Source organism: Lepisma saccharinum, chromosome 3, assembly GCF_977018435.1.
Source record: "Lepisma saccharinum chromosome 3, izLepSacc3.1, whole genome shotgun sequence".
In the NCBI taxonomy this organism is placed as follows: Eukaryota; Metazoa; Arthropoda; class Insecta; order Zygentoma; family Lepismatidae; genus Lepisma; species Lepisma saccharinum.
In genome coordinates this window covers 88,595,531-88,621,516 of record NC_139231.1, presented here as the reverse complement: position 1 = coordinate 88,621,516, position 25,986 = coordinate 88,595,531, and the positions used below count along the sequence as shown (strand labels likewise).

At 39.5% G+C, this 25,986-nt stretch overlaps 1 protein-coding gene across 3 annotated transcripts in view; it reads left to right on the top strand.

Moving 5' to 3' along the window:
* Window positions 1-7,883, top strand: part of LOC145985234 (acylphosphatase-1-like) — a 42,855-nt gene extending 34,972 nt beyond the window's left edge. The window contains exon 4 of one of the 3 annotated variants that reach the window (XM_083118997.1): window positions 6,555-7,883. In XM_083118997.1, the coding sequence (XP_082975123.1) occupies window positions 6,555-6,669 (115 nt within the window). In that variant the 3' untranslated portion in view covers window positions 6,670-7,883. Of the gene's footprint in view, window positions 1-4,454; window positions 4,652-5,102 lie in introns of those variants that run through there. The other 2 variants (XM_083118996.1, XM_083118998.1) reach the window with 2 other exon arrangements.
* Window positions 7,884-25,986: the final 18,103 nt, after the last annotated feature.

The window sequence follows — 25,986 nt, the reverse complement described above, 5'->3', positions numbered from 1 at the left end:
CGCGGTATTAAAATATATCGCAGTGAGAAGAAACATGTTTATTATTTGGACGAGACGTCCTTCAACTCGGTGAGTGGGGGAAGGGGGAATAAACCATGGAAGGATACCACCATGCAAAACCACCGCCAGGGCTGAAGAAACCGACGATGAGGGGAAGGGGGAGGCTTATCACTGGCGGCAATGAAAGCTTTGTTGAAGGCGCATATTTACTTTTCAGCGCAAAGAAAGGGAAGGGTGATTATCAGCAACAAATAGACAGACCAAGATTTGAATCCTGGTTTAGTGAAGTGATTCATAAATTGAAACCAGAGTAATAGCGACAGACAATGCACCTGATTGTATATATCACCAATAACAAATCATGCTTTTTTGGTGGTACAACTTGAAGTGCGTGTGTCTTACAGTAACGGATGTATTGCGAACGAAGCAACCAAGTTTTTCATAAATCTATTTCTTTCTAAACCAAAAACAATAATTTGTCATTAAATTCAAGAGGGGCCTATCGTTGTTTACTTTTATCTTTGTTTATTTTTATTTTTGCGTGCTCGAAATATACACACATGCTCTCATGTTTAGAAGTTGTTTCGCTCTTATATTAATGACACATTTATTAAATAATATATGCGCAGAAAGTACTTTTAAAATGTTATGTTTCAGGAGACAAAGAGAAGCAAAAATACAATCCACTTGACATGCATGCGGGTTTTGATGTGTTGTGCGGTTGGCAATACTGTAGATTTTCTCAGTGTCTCCGATGTAAGCAGCTCGGCGGTTGAGGAAAGACTGGCACGGAAGATTCTGAGCTCAGTTCTCGCGCGGATTGATACATAAAACCTGCTGCAAGGTTAACCTGACGCTTGGCTTAGGTGAGTTTGAGTAACACGTATCCCCCCTCTTACTCGAGATTCCCCCCTTGCCTTGTTTCGAAAGCAATTTGGACACAAGGAATTCATCAATCCTAATCATTGTATCTCTTTTACAGATCATTTGGGCTGTAAGTGTGACCTCTTCAAACACACTCAAATCTCAACCTCCCTCCTGAATAGTACATCCTGGAAACTGTATTGTTGTAGGCAAATGAATCTCTGGCACCTGTAACGCAGTCAAGATAATCCTCTTGATCCATTGCCTCCTTAGTGTTTACGTGTTTGTGTTCGTCCCGTCATGACGTTCATCTAATTACCATTCAACCCCACCGTCACCATTGGTCAAAACTAGCAGAAAACTGACTTGAAATATAACGATGAGTCAAATTAGTCTTGATTACTTTCCACAAATAGAGTATCAACAGTTCATAGCACTTCGAAAGTTAGGGCCTCCCCGATGGCGCAGTGGTAGCATCGTTGCCTTGTAATCAAGGGGTCCCGGTGGCTCGGATTCTACTTTAAACTGTAGGTTCAGTCCCGATTAGCCTTTCTGTGCATAAAGTGGACTTAAAACAACAAATCAATCAATCAACTTCGAAAGTTGAGATAGAAATTTGAACACCACAATACTTCATTTTTTGACGAACAACAACGTGGTTTTGGGCCTCCCCCGATGGCGCAGTGGTAGCTTCGCCGCCTTGTAATCAAGAGGTCCTGGGTTCGACTCCCGGTGGAGGCACATAGTGGTTCGGATCCCTTTAAACTGTAGGTCCAGTCCAGATTAGCCTTACTGTGCATAAAGTGGACTTAAAACAGCAATTCAATCAATCAAACGACGTGGTTTTATCTAAGTCTCAAATATTTTTGTCCGTACGTGAAAGAAATAGTTTAAACCTCAAGTAATCCATGGATATCTGGTAGGAGGGGGTCCAAGGGAGGCACGCCCCCCTGGAAAATGGGTCTTACCATAAACTTATACATTACACACATATGTACATATTTCATTTCATTCACAGTAATTTATGTTAATTATTGAAAGGGTGCTGCAGGAACATGATACGCGTAGCTTCCATTTTAATAAACAAAATTTAGGGGGCAGCACTATTATCGGGGGGAATATGTCTCGTTTCCCTCCCCTGGAAAAGTTTTCATGCTTGTCCCTCCCTGGAAAATGCTGCGGACGTCCATGTGCAAATCATAATAATAGTAAAATCCACCTCTTAAATATCACTTCTGCCACCTCTGTCTATAATCTGTGAAAAGATCATTAAGGACAGATTATTCAGATTTACATCTCCGGATATCAGTACTGTCCAACACAGTTTTCTTCCTAGTAGCTCTTGCTTGATGAATCTTTCAGTTCTCCTTTCAAATGCCAGCAGGGCTATTTCCAAATATTCCCAGCTAGATGTGATATGCTTGGATATTTCAAAAGCCTTTGACAAAATAAACCATGCTCTTCTTATTCACAAATTACGAACTAGATTTAACATACATAGCAAATTTCTCTCCTTAATCCAGGATTATCTACACTCACGTACACAGCGTGACACTCTTTCAGGCGTCTCTTATGATTTTCTTCCTGTCTTGTCTGGGGTGCCACAAGGGAGCGTCTTGGGCCCTCTCTTGTTCATCCTATAGATGGACGATCTCCCTCAAAGACTTTCCTTACTTCCTGTCAATATACTCATGTTTGCTGACGACTGTAAACTTTTCAAAGAAATCTCAAGCACGCAAGATGCTGTGATTCTCCAGAATGCTCTTTCCGAACTTGTCACATGGTGTAAGCAGTGGAATCTGCAACTTAACCCGCAGAAATGTTCCTCCCTCACAGTCTCTTTAAAAAAGAACAAAATACATTCTCATTATGTTCTTGAAAACAATTATATTACTACAGTTGCGACTCAAAAAGATCTAGGTGTTATCATAGATGAAAAACTGAACTTTAAGGAACACATCACAGCTACTACTAAAAGTGCAATGCGTCTCTTAGGCCTCCTCTACAGATTCACTGAAATTGATACTCCAACTTCTCTTAGCCTATTTTTCAAATCATTCATTTCACCGATTCTCGAATACTGCTCTCCAGTCTGGGCCATGGCTTCGAATACAAATCTTTCTAGCATGGATTCCATCCTCAGCTTCTTTACCGCCATTGCTTGTCATAGAATTCCTTCTCTGCGGCATCTTCAGAAACCTGACATCCTGACTACTTTGAACATCCAGTTACTGCAGACCCGACGCCATATGGCCGATGTGAAATTTTTCTATAAAATCATCAATGTAAAATTAAGATCTGAATTTCTGCTTACAGAATTCAACTTCAGAGTTCCCTCTCGATCGACCCGAAACACTGAATTGTTCCACAACTCTACCGCTAGGCTTTCCCTTATACAGCGCGCTCTATTCTACAGGCTTCCCCAGTTATACAATAAACTAACCACACAGATAGACATTTTTTTCCCTGAAAGTATTTTCCGATCTTCCCTAAAAATGAATATATAAATCTTTGTTTGTTTCCTTGTTTATGCCTTATGTTTATATTTAACCTTTCTTGCTTTTACCTTAAACCATCTTGACTTGTTCTTGTTTATTTGTTAGGGTTTTCAGTGTAAAATGGCCTTAAAAGTGCTGTATCTGAAACTTGGAATAAATAAACAATTAGTTGACGGAGTTCTTTCTGTACATCGTCTCTCCGATCGCATAACGCTCTCATCTTATAATTAAGGTCCTGGGTTCAATCTCCAGTGTAAGACAACGCACACTCGTTAGGATTACAGTTTAAAATGAAGATTTAGTGACAATTAGCCTATTTAAGCATGTGGACTTAAAAAACAAAACAAATAAAATCACTCCTGAATTATTGTCCTGATTATTTATTTTTTTATTATAGGTCTCTGACACCCTCGAGTCAAGGTTTCTTTCCACCCCTTTCTTCATCTTCTTTGAAATTCATGCAAGTTAATCATAAGAACTGCATAACTGATGGTGAAAATTTATATGTTGGAAGATAACTTGTAAATAGTGCTAGCCACTAATTACATCAGTTCAGTAATACTATAGATTTTTTCCAAACCTACAAAACTGTTACATTAAAATCTGGCCACCTCGGTATGGTAGTAACTGTGATTACTCGTTATTAATTATTAGAACAAATTAGAAATTGTAATTTTAGAAACATTTCATTATTTGAAGATTACAGTTATGTAAAAAAACACTGTGATAGAATAAAGAAAGTGACACATCAAATTACCCACGGAGTGGTTATCGCAGTGCGTTATGATGCAAGGGGTGCTGGGTTCAAATCCCGGTCTGAGCATGGGTGTTTTTGTGAGTATCCCTTCATCATCATCATTCATACTCATCATTGCGATTAACGCAAATATGTTTTTTTTGTTTTGTTTATTACTTTGATCAGGTCTAGATTTAACTCACTCCCATCTATGCTCAGTTTCATTTAGTCTATAACCTTTAGCCATAGACTTAGTCTATGCTATAGCCCAAGTCATGTCAGATGGTTAGTTATACTTTTTATACTTCCACATTCCTAATATCTTTTTTTCTTCTTCAATATATGACTGATTTCAGAGCATTTTTTCCCCATTGAAAGCTGGGAGTTGCAACCCTCCAAATCCTGATGAACTCTTGATCATATACACGTACCTCATAATTGTGAGTATCCCATAAAACTTACTAAGCCTGTTGATTACTTCTAATCATAGCAGTGTTCATTAGATTGCATTTTAAGAAAGAGTTCTGAGAGTTCCTTTCCAATGACAAAATTAAGGAAGTAGAAAGAAAAGCTTAAATTATTTTCATTCAGCAAGATATTTGCTCTAATCTTCGTAAACTTACTTATTAGAGAAAAGTTTCGCCAAATGACAGCAATGCTTGTTATGGGATGAATTGAAACTTGTGAACTTTCTAGTATCTACAATATTCACAAGTAAAATATACATGGAATGAGGACCAGCCTATACTTACAGAACCATCTACATTTCCCTAATTGTATTGAATTTGATTGGGTGGGCAATCGGGTGGGCACAGGCACCCACCCGTGCCCACCCCTGTCACCGTCCCTGCACTACACCATGAGGGGAGGGGGTGAATATGTATTATTATTTCATACTATGTTTCTGACATCCAAATTCAACCTGCTTCAGGTAAATGTCTTGATAGAAAAATTAGATCAGTAGTTGTTTGTCAAATAAGTGGTTTTTTTTCATTCATTTTTAGGAAACTGTGGCTTCAGAAGGAAGGCAGTCCCGATTCCCATATAGATAAAGCTGAATTCAGAAATGAAAAAAGAATTGATAAATACACTTACGTAGACTTCAGCATTCGGCGTTAATATTAAGTGAAGAAAATTATTTATTAACTTTTGTGTTGCTGAAGGCTGTTTCTGTACACTAAGACTATCATCTCAAGTTACGTTGAGACAGACTTTGATGTAAGAACATTTTAATATACTGAAAAAAGAAACCCATCCACAAAACTAGATTTTATGATGTTCTATTAATTCAGATGGCCACTGTCATCATCCTGTCTGGAACTTGTACTGTTTCTTGATAAGTTTCGAGGCAAGAGCAATGACAATACACCATTGGGTTTTTGGTATCCAAATATAATCTGCTGCAGGTAAACTAATGTCTTGACTTAGTAATTAGGTCAAAAGTAGTCTAGGGCATCAGCAATTGGGCAACATATATTGATGTCTTAAGTTTATCAAGTTACTTGTTTTTTTGCTGACCTGCAGAAGTTGATAGAATTTCCTATATGCAGTATATTCTAAGGTATGATATATTCTGTTCTCATTGTCAAACTCACCAAACAGCAGTTCCTGAGAGCATGGTAGCAGTGGCCACTGACATTTATAGAACATCAGTTTCATGGAAATTTGAGGGCTGTGCTCAGTATATTAATATACTACCATGTGTTTCATTGTCCAAAACATGAAATACATTTCGTTAAAATTATTCCAGTGACAGTTCTATAATGGGAAAGACTTCCTTCCACAAGTTATATTGTGATTGTTTGTTCTCATATATTGTATTTATTTCAAATTTAATTTATTAGTGCATATTTCCATATGATTGGGATAGTTCTTGTTATTTGTCAACAAACATTTTCTCTGTGTAAGAGACCTGTAATATTTACAAATGAATTTCATTTCATATTGTGAAAATTTGATTAAGAAGTTGTGGTTTGCAAGCAGTGAGTTTATTATTATTAAATTTTAAGAATATGAAACATTAATAGGTTATTGGGGATAATAGAATGCCCCAGTTCTTTTGCCATGAAAAGTTTTGGTTAACTATTGATTTTTTGTAGATTGTAGCCTAATTTTCTCTGTCCCTAATAAAATATAACTGTTTAAACATTTCCGAACATTTTTCATGTTATGTACTTAGATTGATATCCATTTTTTTTTTTTTTTTTTTTTTTGGTATTCTTTGGAAGTGCACATGCATGAATTGACAGTGGAAGAAATCTAAAAAAACACATCACAAATGTAAATTATATAGGCATAGAAGAAATTATGAATACATCTATTTTTTTTTAATGTAAAAATGAAATTGTAAATTTCATAAGAGAGCTGCAACATTGAATGTAATATCACAGCTTTTGAAGATTTTTTTTTGTAAGGCAATTAGTAATAAGTTGCTGAAAATCATTTTTTCTTTGTAGGAGAAATTGGCTCCAACACGTAGGTAGCCCCTCATCTCATATAGATAAGGCAGAATTCAGAAATGAGAAGGCAATTGATAAGTTAAGTTCTTCAGACTTCCACATTAATTATTGAACCTCTAAGTGGATAAAGAGAAGAGTTGATTAATTAATTATCCTCAGGACTGTTCATATACACCCAGATAATAGTTTATACCTTAATTCCCGTGACTTTTGCACAAAATATTTCTAGGCATAATCACACTTATCCATTATTTATTACATATAAATCGATAAAAATTCATGGAATTGTGCTAATTTTGGAAACTGAACTAGTTTTCCTAGAGCTAAGTCAATGTCACTTGAAACTGTCATTGATGCACATGTCGATATCCTTACTAATTCTGATGTTTGAACATTGTAATAATTTGACATTGTTCAGAAATTTATAAATTTTAATATGTAAGTATTCCATTGGAACAGTATCAATATGCCTAAGTTTTGTTTTTTAATGTTGGTATTTACATATGAAATAATCAGAATAATAAAACAGCTTCTGCATATTCAGAAAATCAATTTTACACACACGATTCTAATTCAAAATTAATGAGAATTATGCCTTTTGTATAATTTCACGAAAGTGTAATGTGTCATTTTGCAGACTCCTTTCAAAATACCCAAACTTCAGAAAAGCATCAATCTGCATCAGTAATTAAATTCCAACCTACACTTTCCACCAGTGGGATCAGCATTTGCTCAGCCCAAATTATTACTCTTACATAATTTTTGAAACCAGTGAATAAATTTTTTGTAGGCAATAGGAAAGAATGCTTGTTGCATTATCTTTCTTTCTAAACATCTCCTTTATTTTTCCATGTGTTGTTGCTATATGTAAATAATATTTTTTTTGTCAAATTGTTATAGAACACACTAACCGTGTAGTTCAGCAGTTTTCACTAATGATAACTTCTTATACAGTATTTACAATGAGTATAAACAATTAGGAAAGCTGGAATTTTGCAATTAAACAGTGGCCATTTGGAAATGCTGTGTCAGTATTAAAATTGTGATAGAGACAAGTAATAAAATAAGACTGACAGTAAAAAATATTTCAAACATGCTTTGTCCTGGTTATTATTTTGTTCTATATTTATTGAAAACAGTTTGTGTGTGCATGTTAGTGAGCCTGTTAAGTTTTTTTTGTTTGTAAGAGTTTTGTGTATCCAATGTGTAAGTATTCATTTAAAACAATGCCTTTCCCTTGCATTATCATTTTGATGTTTTGACATCTAAAGGCTTAAGTTTTTTGTTTGTTTGTTTTTGTTTTGTTAATAAAGTTTTACTTTGAAATTTACTTTTTTTTTGTGCAACCCCTTTGGCAATATATATATAGAACGTCCACATGTGCATTGTGGCATGTTGCAATAACACAATGAACTTTCACACATGGACATCCAGAGGGAGAGGGGCAGGGCTGTAGTCAAGGGTAGACAGCATATACCTCTGGTTAACATTACTCATTAGAGTATACCTTCTGCTACAATGTGTATACCTTCTACTTTTGTTTCATTATTGTCAAATACAGTACTTCTGATTTTTCATGATCAGGAACATATCGAGAAGGCCCACTACTTGATCATTGTAAGCCTCAGAAATATGTGAAGATATGGCTGCAAAACCACCTTGCTGTAATGTTGCTAATTCAAGAATTTGTGCAAAACGTTTTTGTGACAAATATGGTGGTGTATCAACGAGTGAAGGAGCCTTCCCAATAGCATAGTGCTAATGTCTTTACCTTGTAATAAAGGGGTTCCGGGCTTGATACTCTGTGGAAACAGATAGTGCTTCAGACTCCACTTTAATCTGTAGGTCTAGTCCCAATTAGCCTATCCGTATATAAGTTGGACTTAAACTACAGAAACTCAATTAGACAGGTAGAAACAACTGCAGAAGAGTAAATTGCTCAAAGTAAGTAGTGGTGTCTTCTAAGTGTTTATTTTTTAGCGTTATTGACAGTATAGTGATTAACAATATACAAATGGACAATTTTCAAAAGCAATATCAAGAAAATGAAATACTATAACATGTTGTACTGCATCTCTTAAGTTCAAATGCAATTAAAATATGCATTTCATATTTTAGAAATGACTGTTAGTAGGTAATAGCTGGTTTAAGAAGAAATATGACAGCCATAAAATTAAAAGATACAGTTGGAATAATGATCAAGCTACTAGTAGGATATATGAGGAGATGGCAAATAAAAGATAGAGGGAGAAACAAGAGAGAAGGATAAGAGTGTGGAAATTGAAGGATAATTGATAATAGAGAACTGTCAAGAAATATTGCGAACTAAAGTGCCAGGAGATTAACACAAAGGAGTAGAAACAGAATGGATAAGATTTAAAACAGAATTAGTAGAGGCAGCCGAAAAGGTATGTGGATGGACAAGCAAGAAAAGAAGGAACACCATGGTGGAATGAAAGAGCTAAGCCAAGCGTCAAGTCAACTTTGCAGCAGGTTTTCGCATATGTAGATCCAAACGTGCATGCAGAATATAGTTCCACTGAGACGGGTTCTATTCTGACACAACTGCATACTTGCAAGAAAACAGTTACTTAATTTGTAAAATACAGACAAAATAATACATCCATTAGCAGGTATGTACTTGATTGGTTGCAATCACTGTGCAGATGAACTAGGATCCGCAGATTCGCCAACTGGGGTTTGTATTGCGCTGAAAAATCGCTGAAGATCAAGAGCGAGACTGAATACGTTGCAGAGCATGTGGAATCAGTGTTGCACATCCCACTATTTTATCCCTATGTTTATTGTGATGTGATTGATTAATAATGGTGCTATACAGCGGCGAGAATGGCTGAATCGAGGTCTCCTGTTTAGTGTGCGGTTTTACCCGAGTGTTATTTTGGGCTTCATGCGAAGGGAAAAGCTCTTCAAATCAAGCAAGTTGTTTTAAATACACAATCCTCCTTACGACAACATGTTCAAAGTAAAATAGGGCGTGAGGTGATTTGCCGTCAATATGCGCACGAACTGTATCATGGGTGTTGAATGATTTGCGGTTAAGTTTAGGAAGAGGAAACAATTGTTTGTTGTTTGACGACAAATGAATCTCCGCGATATTAAAAGATATCGCCGTGATAAGAAACATGTTTAATATTTGGACGAGACGTGCTTTAACTCTGTGGGGGGAGGGGGCGGGTGCGTACATTAAATCAAACATTGAAGGACACCACCGTGCAAAACCACGGCTGAAGAAACTGATGAGAAAAGAAGAGGGGAATGGGGAGGCTTATTGTTTCATCCACTGGCGGCAATTAAGTCTTTGTTGAAGGTGCATATTTACTGTTCCGTGCAAAAAAAGGGAAGGGTGATTATCAGCAAGAAATGGACAGACCAAGATTTGAATCCTAGTTTAGTGAAATGATTCATAAATTGAAACCAGAGTAATAGCAGCGACAATGCACCTGATTGTCACCAATAACAAATCATGCTTTTTTTTGCTGGTATGACTTGAAGTGAGTGTGTCTTACAGTAACGGATGTATTTCGAACGAAGCAACTAAGTTTTTCATAAATGTATTTCTAAACCAAAAACAATAATTTGTCATTAAATTGAAGAGGAGCCTATCGTTGTTTACTTTTATCTGTGTTTATTTTTCTTTTTGTGTGCTTGAAATATACACACATGCTCTCATGTTCGGAAGATATTTTGCATTTATATTAAGTAATGACACATTTATTAAATAATCTATGCACAGAAAGTACTTCTAAAATTTTATGTTTCAGGAGACAAAAAGAAGCAAAAATACATTCCACTTGACATGCATGCGGGTTTTGATGTGTTGGTGGTTGGCAATACTGTGGATTTTCTCAGTGTCTGCGATGTAAGCAGCTCGGCGGTTGAGGCAAGACTGGCACGGAAGATTCTGAGCTTAGTTCTCGCGTGAATTGATAATAAAACCTGCTGCAAACTTAGCTTGACGCTTGGCTTAGAGAGGCAGTGAAAAACAAAAATGATGCATTTAGAAAATGCACAAAAATAGTACGTGGAAAAGAAGAAAGAGGCAAGAACAGTAGTAAGAAGAGAAGAAAGTGGATGGAAGAATGGGCCAAAGTTCTAGAAGAAGATGTAGATGGGAACAAGAAAGTATTGTATCGATTAGTGAGAGAGAGTACACAGCTGTAAGCTAAGAGATGAAAGGGGGAATGTAGAATAGGATGAAGAAATAAAGAGAATGTGGAGAAATCATTTCAAGAAATTGTTTAACATGAAAAAGTGAAGGAAGAAATGAACGTCACATGGAAAGAAGTGGAGGAAGCACTGAAGAGAATGAGAGGGGTAGAGCACCTGGAGTAGATGAAGTGCCAGTGGAAATGATAGTAGGAGCAGGAGTAATTGGTGTGCAGTGGCTGTACAGAGTGTTAGAAGTAGTGTGGCAAGAGAGAGAAATGCTAAGAGATTGGACAATGGGACTAATAGTTCCCATATTCAAGAAGAGGCACAGACAGGACTAACTAATGTGCCACTCAGCAAAGGTATATGAGAAAATAGAGAAAAGAATAAGGGAAGTAACAGAGCTGAACACGAGAGAGGAACAGTGTGGATTTAGAAGACTCAGATCAACAGTAGATCTCATATTCACCATAAGGCAATTACAGGAAATGCACTTTGAGTATGGAAATTATTTGATTATGGCGTTCCTAGATATGGAAAAGGCATATGATAGCATCGACAGAACAAAGGTTTGGAAGGCTCTAAGAGAGAAAGGAGAAGAGGAAGATAGTGTGTAGAGTGCAGGGCGCACACAAGGCCAACCAGATGTTCAGTGTGAAGAACAGAGTGGTTCAGTATAAATAATGGGCTAAAACAGGGAAGTGCTCTTTCCCCACTGCTCTTTATAATTACAATAGATGCAATTAATGAAGAGGTGGGGAAGAAGATAGGAGAGGAAGAGATGAAGGCCCTGTTGTTCGCTGATAACTTAGTAATATGGGGAAGAGGTAGTACAGAGACAGCTTAATAGTTGAAATGAGGAAATCAGAAGAGCAGGAATATAATTCAATGCAGAAAAGAGCGAGGTGCTAATAACAATAAGAAACAAAGCTAGAAATAAACCAAGAATGAAGATGGATACAGAAGAGTTGAGGGTAGTGGAGAGCTTCAAATATCTAAGCAGCATAATAGAAAGAAGTGGAAGAATAGATCAGGAGGTAAAGAGAAGAGGACAAATAGGTGGTGGACTATATCAAAGCGTTGGAAGATTAATATGGAACATGGATGTACCTATGAAATGCAAGATGGTAATACATGGTAAATGACATTTTGGTCATTTTTCAGTTACAAAATGTGCCATCCAATTTTCGAGTGAAATTGCCATGTCATACAATTTGCATTGGACTCAGCAAGGGGTCCCGGGTTCGATACCCGGTGGAGGCACAAGTGGTTCGGATCCCACTTTAAAACTGTAGGTCCAGTCCCGATTAGCCTTAATGTGCATAAAGTGGACTTAAAACAGCAAATCAAAGCATTGGACTCAGTGAAGCCTTGAGAAATTGGTAAACACAATACGAAAACAATTTATCTACAATATAGCTTCTAATAACAGGTTGTTTTTTATCTTAATGAACTCTAAAATGACCAAAATATCACTTACCATGTTTTCACCTGAGCCCTTCATATAACACATACTTGGTGCCAATAATTAGGTACGTATCAGAGACTTGGACAATGACTGATAGAGACAAAAGATGCAGGCAGTGAAGATGATTTTTTTAAGGAGTATATTGGGGGAAGACTGGAAGGGATAGAATAAGGGATGAGGAGATCTAACAGATAGTAGGGGTGGTGAATCTTCAGGACAGGATAGATCAGGCGCAGATGAGATGGTTCATTCAGATGAAGAGGATAGATGCAGAAAGACTACCAGCAAGAGCTTACAATGCACGATTGATTGGTTGAATTGTTTCATTTCACTTCGCTTCTTGTGCCATTTTTGGCTAATTTGCGAAGATGAGGATGAGTGATGATATGATGAAATCGATGAATGGACACTCACAAACATCCATGCCCCGGGACCCCTGGCGTCGTAGCGCGATGTGCTAACCACTCTGCCACGGGAGCCGGCTTACAATGCATAAGGAGTGGGAAAAAGGCATGGGGAGACCAAGATGTCGGTGGAAAGAGCAGATAGTGGAGAGTGTTAGGAAAAGAGGACAAGATTGGAAGACCGTGGAAAAAGAGGAGTGGTGGAGGACCAGGAAAAAATGGAGAGGCTTAACTTCTATGCCCACCTAGCCAGAGGCAGGAAACGGCGAAGGATGATGATGATTTTAACCTTTACTCGGCCAATGGGTCACTGGTGACCCATCGTGCTGATTAAAAAGTTCATGTGCTTTTAGCACATTCATACTTGTATGTGAGGTTGTAAACGCTGACAGATGTTCAGATAAGACTTTTGAAATGTCCTGTCGAAGAAAACCCACTTACCCATGACCCCCTCCCCTTCCTTTCCCGTCGCGTTTTGGATGCGAGGTTTGATAGCTGGGAAGTGAATGCAATGCAATATATGAGATTTACGAGCTTGGTTTCTGCCTCCCAACTTGGGAAACCCGAGCTATCTTTTGTCAACATGTTGGGTTGTGTGTTCCAATGCTGAAGTTGGTGACGAGAGTCTAAAAATAGAACAAGGGAAGTCAAAATGCACTGTCACGCCTGACTGGAACAAAAGGAAATATGTTGGTCACAGCATGCTGCGAAGAAAATGTGGCACCTATGGTGTCTTTGTTGATGAAATTCTGCCGTGTAACCAATAGCGTACCCAATAGAGTCCTTGTGAGTCGCACACAGTAACAGGTCACAAGCAATTCTTGAGTGCTAGCTGAAACTTGTGCGTCTGTGTGCTCTATTGTTGGTGCTTGCTTGTGCGTTGGCTGATTGTGGTAAGTCCTTGCATCTTCTGTTCTGCAAATCCACTTTTTTCTGTTTATTCAGGTCTTCGATCAAACATGTCCGGGAAAAAGTGAAAGGGAGATATGTGATTTCCTAGACAACACAGGTGACGAAGATGAGACTGTAGGATCAGACGGTGACGAAGATACTGTAGGAGCTGATGATGTTGATTGGGAAAGTGTATCCGATTCTTCTTCGGATGAAGATGATGCTCCTGTTCCATAACATCATCAGCATCGACTTCAACTTCGTCAACCTGGGGCCCGCGACCCGCTCATCTTCCAAGTCCAACTGCTTTCCCTTTCACTGGCCGACCCGGACCCAAAACTTCTGATCTTTCTGAAAACTCTTCCCCTTTTGATTCTTTCCGACTATTCTGGACGGATGCTCTTTTCGACATTCTGCTGGTAGAATGTAACAGATACTACCAGCAGTTTGTGGACAGGAGTCATCCGTCCAGGGTAGAGCCCCCCCCCCCCAACACCCTTGGCGAACTTTTCCTTTTCTTTGCCCTGTGGCTGTACTTCGGACACAATATACATGACTACATAGAATCTTACTGGCAGAAAAACCTTTTCCATGCCCCCTGGGTCGGCTATCTCCTTTCCCGTAACCGTTTCCGGCACATTCTTCGCTTCCTTCACTTTTCCGACAATTCATCTCCTCCTCTTGCGACAGAGAACAGGGGCCGACTGTGGAAACAGGCAGATTTTAGAACATTTCAGACAACGTTACCTTGACTTGTACCATCCCACTGAACACGTATTACAAGAGTAAAGTGCTGTTCAAACAATATATTCCAAAGAAGCACAGGCGATTTGGCATCAAGCTATTCTTGCTCTGTGACTCTTTGGGATACAGTTTGATATTCTCGTTTATCTTGGAAAGGACAGAGCAAGACAGACTGGAACTGTGACATCCACCCATGCCCTGGCCATCGAACTAAGTAGGAGAGTTCAAGGAATAGGCCATAAATTGTTTGTGGACAATTTCTTCACCTCCCCGATCTTTTTGATGATCTCGCAACAAAGCGCGTGCAATGTTGTGGGACTGTCAATAAGAATCGGCGTTCCATGCCCATTGACTTCAAGACAATCAAGACAAAACGTGATGACCTGGACGTACGTACGAAGGGAGACTTGACAGCTGTTCGGTGGCGCGACAAACGTGACGTCCTTGTGCTGACGAATTACCACAGACCCCCCAGCACAAGGGAACTTTCTTGACGCCCATGGTAACCCATTGAAACCCGAAATTATACTGGACTATAATAGACATGGGTTACGTGGACAAAGCTGACAGGATGACATGTACCTATCTGACTAGCAGACGGACAATCAAGTGGACTTTTTCTGCCTTGTAAACCAGTCCATCCTGAATTCTCACAACCTGCTGAAACACTTCTCCCGAAATCACTCACATCGTGATTTTCGGATAAGTTTGATCGAGGAGCTGGCTAAACGGGGGAAGGCGGAGCAGGCTGGTCCTTCTAGGCTTTTGCCTGGTGCCGATGCCAATCTCCCACCACCTCTCGAAAAGGTCAGAAGAGAAGCATCGGCTAACTGGCATTGGCCTATATTGACTACGACACGCAGAAGGTGCAAGGTTTCTTACCAGCAAAAAAAAGATAAGAAAACATTCCATGAGTGCAAGGCATGCAAAGTTGCACTGTCTGTGTACCCATGGTTTGAGGCTTTCCATGTGGGCAACTAGGTGGTGAGTACATATTGGGTGGCTCATAAAGTCACTTAACACCCCCGGTACAAGGCTACTGAAGCGCGCGACATGGAAATGGTGATAACCAATCGTTATCAGCAGTGACGTGCGGTGACGTCGACACTTGGGGTAGCAGTCAGTGGCGTGCTCAAGGGGGGGGGGGGTTGGTGTGAGTCACACCCCTCCTCCCTTTAGGGCCAGTATTCCTTCAAAAAAGAAGAATGTCAATAACAGGAAAAGATTGCAAAATTATGAATGAGTACTAGAAAACTAGTACACGTCCCCACCCACATTCGAAAATAAAAAAAAACTATTTGATTTGACTCTAAGCCAGAGATCCTGGGTTCGAATCTCGGATTGGCCATTTGTGTTCTTTGTGTGTTTTCCTTCATCTATTTTGTTGTACCAAAGGTGGCGGAAAAGCGAAGTAAAATAAACCAATTTGAGCAATCAATCAATGATTTGATTTCATTTTTGTTACTTAGCGTCGTTTTTTTGTCACATTTGGTAAATTGTGAAGATGATACGATGAAACTGATGAAGGGAACGAGCACAGGGAACGCCCATGCCCGAGTCGGGGTTCGAACCCGGAACGCCTGGTGTCGTAGCGCGCTGTGATAACCACTCCCCCGCGCTTGTTTGATTTGGTGACAGGAAACAAAACACAACACACTTTTTTGTAGTTTCTTCAATGATATTCATTTGACTTTTTGAGTTCTGAGATACATTTTTCATTCCAAATTATTTCATTATTCACTGCAACACAGGACAAGAATGCGCACTCATCACGGATTCGAATCCTGGCCTGGATTGTTCATATGAGGTCCCTTCACCAATTTCTTCATGTCATCACTCAATCCTCATTTTCGCGATAATCAAATGTGGCAGAAAAGCGAAGTAAAATAAACCAAACCAACAACAATATGAACCCGCGTTCTCTTGCCCAAATAAATACATCCGTATTTATGACTGTTACAGGCCAATATATTAGTATATTTAAATAAAACACTACTAAAACGAGAGTCAGAGAGAGCCTGGGCACATATTTGTAATTTAATCATTATATATTCCATATTTGAAAAAGAAAAAAAAGAAAGAAAGCATAACATTATTGTCTGCACATAACACGTTCCCATTTTATAAATAATAAAACTACATCCCATATTATACATACACACATATTGTATAACGTGTAAAAGGTTGTGTAAATACAGAGAACATAAGTACTGCAGAAAATTTTACCCGGTGTTCTTTAGAGGATTTACAAAAAAAAAATTATGAGAAACCAACCCCCTATCTGTCCTATAGGAGATAGACTGGGGGACCTGAAAGCCCGGGCTTTCAACCATTGCAGCGGGGTGTGTGGGGGCAAGGGAAGTAGAGGTAGAAATCTTCCTTTTCCTTGGGCCGGCCGTTTCTACCTGGAAACTGGCCTGGCTGAAGAAGAGCGAGCTAGGGTATCCAGCCAGCTTTGCCCGCGGAGAACATCGATGGACGAGAAGTGCGTGGAAAAGAAGGTGTTGCATATGAGCTGTGGTGGCTTTAACAAGACAATAAATATTGTGATTTGAATATAATTCGAGATGTGAGATTGATTGATCTATCTCTGCTAGACTAGCTACTCCTCAGTGCACGTCACTGGTTATCAGGCCAAGGGGGAACCACATTGACGACACCCGCGCGGTCGGCGTCCATCTTGATGTCCGCCATCTTGAATTCAACTTCAGAATTTTAAATGGGAAGGGGGTGATATGATATATCAAATCAGGCAAGAATTTCTTGAGAAATGCAATGGTGAAGGTTTTTTCGACGTATCTTTAACCAGTAAAAAGGTATGACTGAATTCTTGTACCAATTTGCTCCTTTTCGACGTGTTAGAAAAATGCCTTAAAATTTGTTTAGCGCATCGGTAATGCATCGAGATCAAAGTGATGTCTAGGGAGAGAAGTTCGCATGCCATTGCACACGATTTTAATCGGATACATCCACGAAGAGCTGCGCATTATGAATGGTTGTCGCGAACAATTTACAGTGTGACGCTTCCATTGAATTAAAAGTCCTTCACAGTGACAAGGCTAATGGTTATGCTCATAAGGAAGTTCATAAACAGAATATGCGACCCTTGTCATCTGATAACTAACTTTGGACAGAAACTGCTTCACAACATTCCCATAGTGTTCTGTTGTACCTCCCTATTAAAAAACTGTAAAAAGTACCTTCTTCCATAAGCAAGGATGAAAAAACCTGTTTATTTAACAAATCCAAGTAGCCCTAAGCATTTAAGGTTCCGTTGATGAAAAATTGACTAACCAATTGTGTTCCACACAGCACGCCATACCATTAACTTACCAGCACTAACCATTCAGCTTTGATCTGTCGAAAATGGGTTATCAGATAAAAAGCATAGAATATTCTGTTTAAGAACTTCCTTATGAACATAAACATTAACCTTGTCACTGTGAAGGACTTTTCATTTAATGGAAGCGTCACACTATAATTGTTCGCGACAACCATTCTTAATGCGCTGCTCTTCGTGGATGTATCCGATTAAAATCGTGTGCAATGGCATGCGAACTTCTCTCCCTAGACGTCACTTTGATCTCGATGCGTTACCGATGTGCTAAACAAATTTTAAGGCATTTTTTCTAACACTTCGAAAAGGAGCAAATTGGTACAAGAATTCAGTCATAACTTTTTACTGGTTAAAGATACATCAAATAAACCTTCAACATTGCATTTCTCGTGAAATTCTAGCCTGATTTGATATATCATATAACCCCCTTCCCATTTAAAATTCTGAAGTTGAATTCAAGATGGCGGACATCAAGATGGTCGCCGACCGTGCGGGTGACGTCAATGTGGTTCCCCCTTGGCCTGGCAACGATTGGTCATCACCATTTCCATTACAGCGCCTTGAATAACGTAGTGTGGAAAACGCGCACGGTTCTGCGCTCTCTGGCTGGTTCCACTCGAAAATGATCCGCTAGAGGCGCTGGTGTTGAACCCGGTGCTTGGTATTCGACTGCTTATAATGGAAGTAAATGGAGTTTTCGATGCAACGTCTGATTCTTTTACATGAAGCATTTCTATGAATGTGATAATTGCTATGATATTTGGTACAGTGGTCGCGAAGATATTAACGAACATTCTAGACAGTCGACCACGTCCTGTTATTGTCATACTTTCGTTAATAATACGGGAGAAAAAATACGCGTGGAATGCTCTTGGCAACTAAATTTTTGTGTATGAATTAGGTTCATTATTATCATCATCATCATCATTTCTTTTAAAGATATACACACTGAAGCATTTTTATTTTTGATATTTACTGACTCTTTTATTCCGCTTTAAACTAATCGCGGCGATGATGATAATGATGATTGCATGAAACGACAAGGGCAACCCCACAAAACTTTCTTAGTGCCATCGACATGAGTGTAAGGAAACTTTCAAACCAATGGGACAAGCGACACGGGATGTTCACAATGACACACTAGTGACACACACTTCCAGACTGTAAAATAGCATTCATTGCACATGAGGGTCCAAACAGCAAACGACACGTTCATATGGCGTATTCGCGTGCTACTTGTTACTTCGGTCGGAAAGCTCCTTAAAGGAAGGGTGCTCAGACCAAAGCGACGCGCTACAGGGAGAGTTCCCAACTAAGTGACAAGCGACATGGTGCCTTCAGTCTATTAGCAAGCGTTGCTTGCGAACAACAGATAGGCGACACGATAAACCGCACATTACAACAACAGATCTAGGCGACACGATAAGCTACACGTGTCGCTTTGTCGCTTCTGCGACGCTCAAACTGGGCCATTTCCTCAATAGCTTGCAACATGTTGCCGTGGTTTGGTGTTCGCGCATACGCGATGCAATGAGTGTCTTGCTTTAGTGAGATTGCGAACCAAAGCGACATGCGGCACGCGATACTTATCGCTTGAGGATTTCACCAACCGAACGCTGGCCTGTGCTTCCCGTCATGCCGCTACGATGTGAAATGTTGCTCTTGATTGGCTCCTTTCCAAGCAACATGTGTCGCTTCGGTATGAAAGTTGCCTTGAACCGAATGACCCGTGTCGCTTTGGTGTGAAATCCTCGTATCGTTTGTCGCGTGTCGCTTTGGTCTAAAATCTCCTTGAGGAAACGGTGCAGTCAGAGCTTGTGTCCCTACGGTTCGAAAGGCTGCATTGATTTCCGACTGCTCGCTTTCAAGTGACATTTGTGGTTTGTCGCCTCGGTATGAAATATCTCTCAGGATACTATTTATATTCTAATAACATAGAAAAATAAAACTCTAGTACACAATCCAACACCTGACATCCGGAATCACATTGCGATGTTTCTTCTTGTGTTACGCATGCTATTTATTTATTAATTTTATTTTACTTTTCTTTCCAAATTAATGCCGTTTCGTGACTACAAATCACTCCACAACACAAATATAACTGTTTCCATCAATTCACGTACCGCCTTTCAAGACAAACAAATCTACATAATATATTCCAAAAACTAACGAAGCCGCATTACTTTGATAAGAAAATTAGCACCGACATTGATCGCACTGCCATCTATGTTTCTCATCCGTCTGGGGAACCAGTTTCTTGGGTCGTTTTCCACACTACGTTATTCAAGGCGCTGTAATTTCCATGTTGCGCGCTGCAGTGGCCTTGTACCGAGTGTGTTAAGTGACTTTTTGAGCCACCCTGTATATTACATAACACTAGTTATTTTGCTGTGCAACATGATTTATCATGTCTCTTTTTTGTACTGTTTGCTCACAAATGTAACCCAACGGGATATTCTTGACATTGCATTGGTGCAAATATTGCGTCATTCTAAACTTTCTATGACAGCAACGACCATGAAACGAGTTTCATTTTGTTGCAAAAGGTCTATTCTTTTAAAACAATGCAAAATTTTGCGCCCTTTTCCCAAAATAGCGGGAACGCCAGAGTTTTATTTTTTTTCATTGAAATTTGGGGACTTAGCCCTCCAACCCCGTTTTTCTCAATTGGACATTCTGAATTGTATACGGTCGCGTGCTCTGATGTTTTTGCTTACAAACAAAAGTTAGCCGAAGTAGATTACTCAAATAGTCTCCGAGATACTGTATAACGTTTTTCTGAAATAGGTGTAAAAATTTAAAAATCGCGCGCAAAGGACGCGGCCAGAGAGGGGTTACTTTCGAAAACCCACTCGGCGGTGTAAAGGTTAAAAATTCCTTTTCGGTTGTAATATGCCTCATGTATGTCAATTTTTCCACCAATGCCATTGTTTTTGAGTAGCTAGAACGGCGACCAAGAGCTGTCTTGCAACATTTCAAAAATCTCTTTCTTACGTCCTCTGTTACCAATGTCACAAGATATGTTCAAGTATTATAATGCTTCGTGAGAATAATTTGGGAGTTATTTAGTGTCATTAAATTAATATGATGTGAGTTAGTATGACTCATTAACTAACCTTTGGTATTTTAAATTGGAATTATAAATGTATCTGCATCGGTGAGAATATCGGCATTGGTTCAAAGTGGTATTGGCTCAGCCCTAGAAGATAATAAACATGGTAATGAACAATTTGCTTGGCAATGATTTTGCAGCCCACTCTACTTTCTAACAACATAACGTTTGTGATGGCTATCTATTTCATCCAATCTGTCAATTTTTAGCGGCGATTTACCATGAGGTTCGAAGTTACTTTGTTATATCCAGGACCGTATTTGTTGCCCCTAGGCCAATGTGAAAATGATGCCCGTCCTAGACAGTTGGCTGTGATTATTACTAACGAATTAGTTCAGTGGTTGATTTAATAAATAACGTAGCCAGTTTGTACCGCACTACTGTGTTAACTGAGACGAGGGGATGGGACGACTTTCACCACGTGCGTTATGAGTATGACAGGCCGGACTGGGACTACCAAGAGGGCGGTGGCAATTTTCCTCAACAGGACGCCGATTGCGAGCAGTTTGGGGGTGGGGGGAGAGGAGCTGAATGTATGTTTTTGGAAGGGCCAGCCCGGCCCTGGGTTAGAAGGAAAGGGCCAAGAAGTGTACAGGTTCTTGTTCAAGTTTCCGTGATAACGTTTACCTGAAGGGAAAGAATGAAAGCACGGAAAAAAATCTTCATCAAGATTTGATTGATAGATTAGTAAGAGAAATTAATCTATGGAAGAAGTTTTATGCAACCTACAATTTCATTATGGCTTGAAACAAGTAAATGTTATTTTTTCAGTCACTGAACCCCTTTGTACAATGAATTTTTGAGGTCTCTAAAATATAAACAAGGGAGATAACATTTTGCAATTATTCTAATTCTGACTGGTTCTAATAGCATGATCTGTATCCAGACTTTTTTTTTGCCACTAAGGCTTGTCTACCCCAGTTTTGACTTTTGACACTCGACTGAAAAAAGTTGCCTTTGATTCAACTACTCACTAAAATACGCAGCTTCGAGCAAAAATAAGGATGTGTGAAAGAATTGGGCAAATTACCTTCATATGAACAATAATTTTCAAATGGTTCTCTGAATTCAATTGACACACGAGAACTGTTCATGACTTACTTTGATAAGCCGGAAACTTTACTTCGCATGGGCTGATGACTCAACTGCGAAACTGGCGGAAAAATTGCATTGCATGACTTCGGCATTGTAAGGAAGATGCATGGTTTAAACTACCTCATGCATATATTGTTACCGTTTGACAGTCATGTGGCGCAATTCCATCTTACGTTTGTCACACTACTGTAAGGTGAGAGATATGCGTGTCGTGCAGGAAATGCACTGTCAAGTTGCTTCGGTAATCGGTGTGGTATTTTAAAATTTTCTGTCATGCCACCGCGTTCATTCTTACAATGTTACGATACCAATAAGCATAAGCTGAAAAAAGTATTCTTATACGCAGGTTGTGTGTGTCCACCAGTCCGTGTCAACTCTCTATATTATTTTACTATCTTTTCTTCTCCGTTTTCTAGATCCATTTCTCCATTATTATCTTCCATCCTCCCTCCCTCTCTCTTTCTCTCTCCGGCTTCGTGGTCGACTTTCGATCTCGCCGAACTTCCCTGGTTCGAGACCCAGCCTAGGCATTGGTGTTCCTTGTGAGTCTCTCTTCAGCAATTTCATCTAATCACTATTCATCCTCATCATCGCGATTAGCAAAAAGTGACAGAATAGTGCCGCTAAATAACAAAAAAAAAATCAGAATCTATTTCTACCCCCCCCCCCCAGTTTCTTTAATTTCTCTCTCTCTCTCTCTCTATATATATATATATATATATATATATCTCGTTTCATTTACTTCTCTGTCTCTTTCTCGAGTGTGTTCCATTTTCACTCTTTCCCTCTTTGTTGATTATTTATTTCTCTTTATATATCCCTCTCTCTTAATCTCACTTGCTAAAATTACCCTATAATCCATCCTTATATTTATCACTATCTTACGAAGACCCCTAAACATGACGTCACACCATTTTCAATGTAGGCAGAACCCACTTCAGAACAACCTTAGAAAATTTTCTATAAGCACCCTTGGCCTCCCTAGTTCATGAAACCCATTTTCACCTCTGCCTGAGAGGTGCTTGGGTCCTGCAAGGGGGATGACTAGCAACCACTCCCCCACCCTGGGTAAAATAAATGGTGCGGGTAGTGTACTCCTACAGAGATTTATCCAAAATTGTCGTTTCCATTTATTTCCTCATTTACAACACCTTTTCTTCCATTCAATCATTTTTACATTCTGGAAAAAGTAATTTCTTACAAGCATTAATTATAAAGTGTAGCCTAAAGGTGTTGAGGTGGCCCAAGTAAATTCGAAAATATAATATCATTGTCACAGAAACACAACGCACACAGACATTATATAAATTTTAAAAAAACAACATTGACATGCGAAAGAAGAAAAAACGCGTAACTTTAATCTTACCCACATATAGAGGAAATAAAATTTTTAGAATAAATACAAATGGATATGAACGCAAAATTACAACATGCAAAGAAACGTGTAATGTTCCACACAGTAACCTGGGATGAAAAGCATACATATTATATTCTTTTCATTACTGCTAAGCAGAGACGAAGAGTTTCTAAGTTCGCTGGGTAGAGAGTGGATGGAAGATGTATGTTCGTTTAAGTAGGGTGCAAGCGAAAATTTAATACCGAAATAACCATAAATTAATCTTCTGCAAAAAGTCCTGAACGTACTGAAAAAAATGGGCGGGTTTGGATATTAGGGTGTGTGGATATATATCAATCTTTCCACAGGCCACGGATTTTGCTGCTGTTGACAGACAATTCTCTTTCCGGAGGCCGAGTTTCGTCTCACGAGCTTCGATATACAGTTTCCGGCCACTGCAAGGCAAGGTGCAATTACACCCAGTTACAACACATCAGCCCCACATCCCTCGTGATCTCATCCTTCTCGTTTCTCCAGCGTCAAGGACATGTTTTTTTTCATCCTCGGACAACGTTGCCACATCGTCAATGATCCAGCGTGTTAGAACTTTCGCCGACAGTCAGGTAATGTTTGTCAGCTGATGCACGTGCGAACACGGAAGACGCAGTTGCCACCGGGGAAAACGCAAACGGAGACGACAACGCAGAAAATTCTGCGTACTCCAGCGTGCTTGAAGCTAGAGAAGACACACATAAGTCAAGGTAAGATTGTTTTTGTTTTGATTTTGGTAAACCTAATGGTATTATGTTCAGAAACCGAATTGTTTACCCGTGTTTGTAGATTCGTTCGCAATGATCGACGTACTGTAATGTACATCTACGTAACAGTTGCCTGAGATTACGGGCGTTTTGACGATTTTATTTACGAGGAAAAAAGCTCCACTTTCAATCAGTCCGGCATTACAACTGTGGGTTTTAGTTATTTTTATCGCACGACAATCAAAATCAACAATGTTTATTTGCAAGAAAGAGTATGAACAAGGGAAGTACGGGTTCATTTTCTCGAGACAGTCCTCGAAGTTGGTAGGATACCCCCTCCCGTAAGATAATTTACGTAAAGCTAGCTAGGATACTTCGCCCAAGGATCTCTCCGTATCTTGCACTCGCTTCTGTGGCAGAACGCGTGGAGTGTTGGACTCACATCTAGTCTCGCCACCGACGGTCCTCGGTTCTACTCCCGCCGTGGGCACGAGTTCAAACGACGTAAAATAAGATAAATGCGATATAACCCCCCTCCCCCATCCATCTGCTTCACTGCCACCATGTCGAAACATACAAGCACCCTCCACCAATTTCCAAAGCTTGACCAAACACACCCACCTCGTATTTCCACTTCAACACTGGCGAGGGACACAGACGTCCTAGTTCCCCTTTCTAACATACACCACCATAGTATTTATCCATCCAGTAAATCCATACATCCGTAGTGCCGTTTCAATACCTAAATCTTCTGAAATTTTAATTAATCTCTACAAGCCGCAAAACCCTGCAGTGCGGGGAGGCCCGGAGACAAGTAACCATTTAGGGGGCTCTCAAATGGCGGATGTCAGCTTGGAACACAACAATGTTTCCCATGACCAATTGTACCCATCCTAACTCCTTTACTTTTTATAGGGGGTGTTAAGGGACTTTTGAATCACCCTCTAGGCCCTTATATGTGACTGTCAACATGAGATCAAGAATTATGTATGTGTGTGTGTGTGTGTCTGTAAAGGTAAGTTGATAGAGGGGGCCTTTGGTAATATTTTGCGGGGGGGGGGGGGGCAAGATTTGTAGATCTGGCACTGCACATCCGATTAACCAAAGAGTGAGAGACGTATTATTTACGAGAGTAAATGTATTATACTAAACTAAACTATAATTAGAAATAGTCTCACGAAAATTTCCCCCTAACATAGCCGAAATAGAAGGAAAGAAAGTTTCCGAGATATAAAGAACACCAAGTGACGGAAACTTTTAGTGACGACACCACTATGAATTGGGAGAGGTCAGGAGCGAGACGTTCTCCAATCAGTCAGCCCGGTCATCTTTTCACATGGTGCAAATTAACAGGAAATGCCTGGACCCCTCTCCAAACCATACAAAGTATACCCCAGTAGGAACAGGATTTTATTCCACCTTGACACAAAATTTGGAAAAGTTCAAATTTTACTTGTAAATCTGTTATTTCTTCCTAGAAATTTTCCTGTCGTGCAAAAGTAAGTCTTCCGGCAATGTGTGTGTAAGCAGCGCATTGTTAACATACGTAATATTATTACGCGGTTATTTTTAGCTGAAATACTACAAGCAATTTATACCAATCCATGGGATAGAAAAACTGAGTGTAATTTTCTCATCCCGGCTTACATTGTGCGAGTTCAAAGTCTAGTGAAATTTAAGGCAGATAACATCAGAAGAGAAAGAATTTTTATATGGTTTAATTTCTCATATTTTATATAGCTATTTAAAGTCATCCTCTTTCATGTTTTTGTCTACCGCGGACCTCTTTCCAACAAACGTTCATTGAATGTACATTTTGGGTTCCATTTCATTCACGCTGTAAGAATCGTAATTGATATGAGGTATGTAGGTAAAAATTATAATCCCCAAATTCAGTTTATTATATCCATCGGTCTCGGAGATTTTCTCCGTGCATTCTCCTCCTCCTCCTTTCTCTCCCCCCTCTCTCCCCTCTTCTCCTCCTTCCCACTGAAATCTTATTCCTGTGGTTAACTTTGAGGTAGAAACACTCTGGACACCGCGAAGATGTGTGATGTGTTCGAAATTCGAGATGAAAAGCTTCCACATCGGTGAAAAAAGGAAATATTTCCATC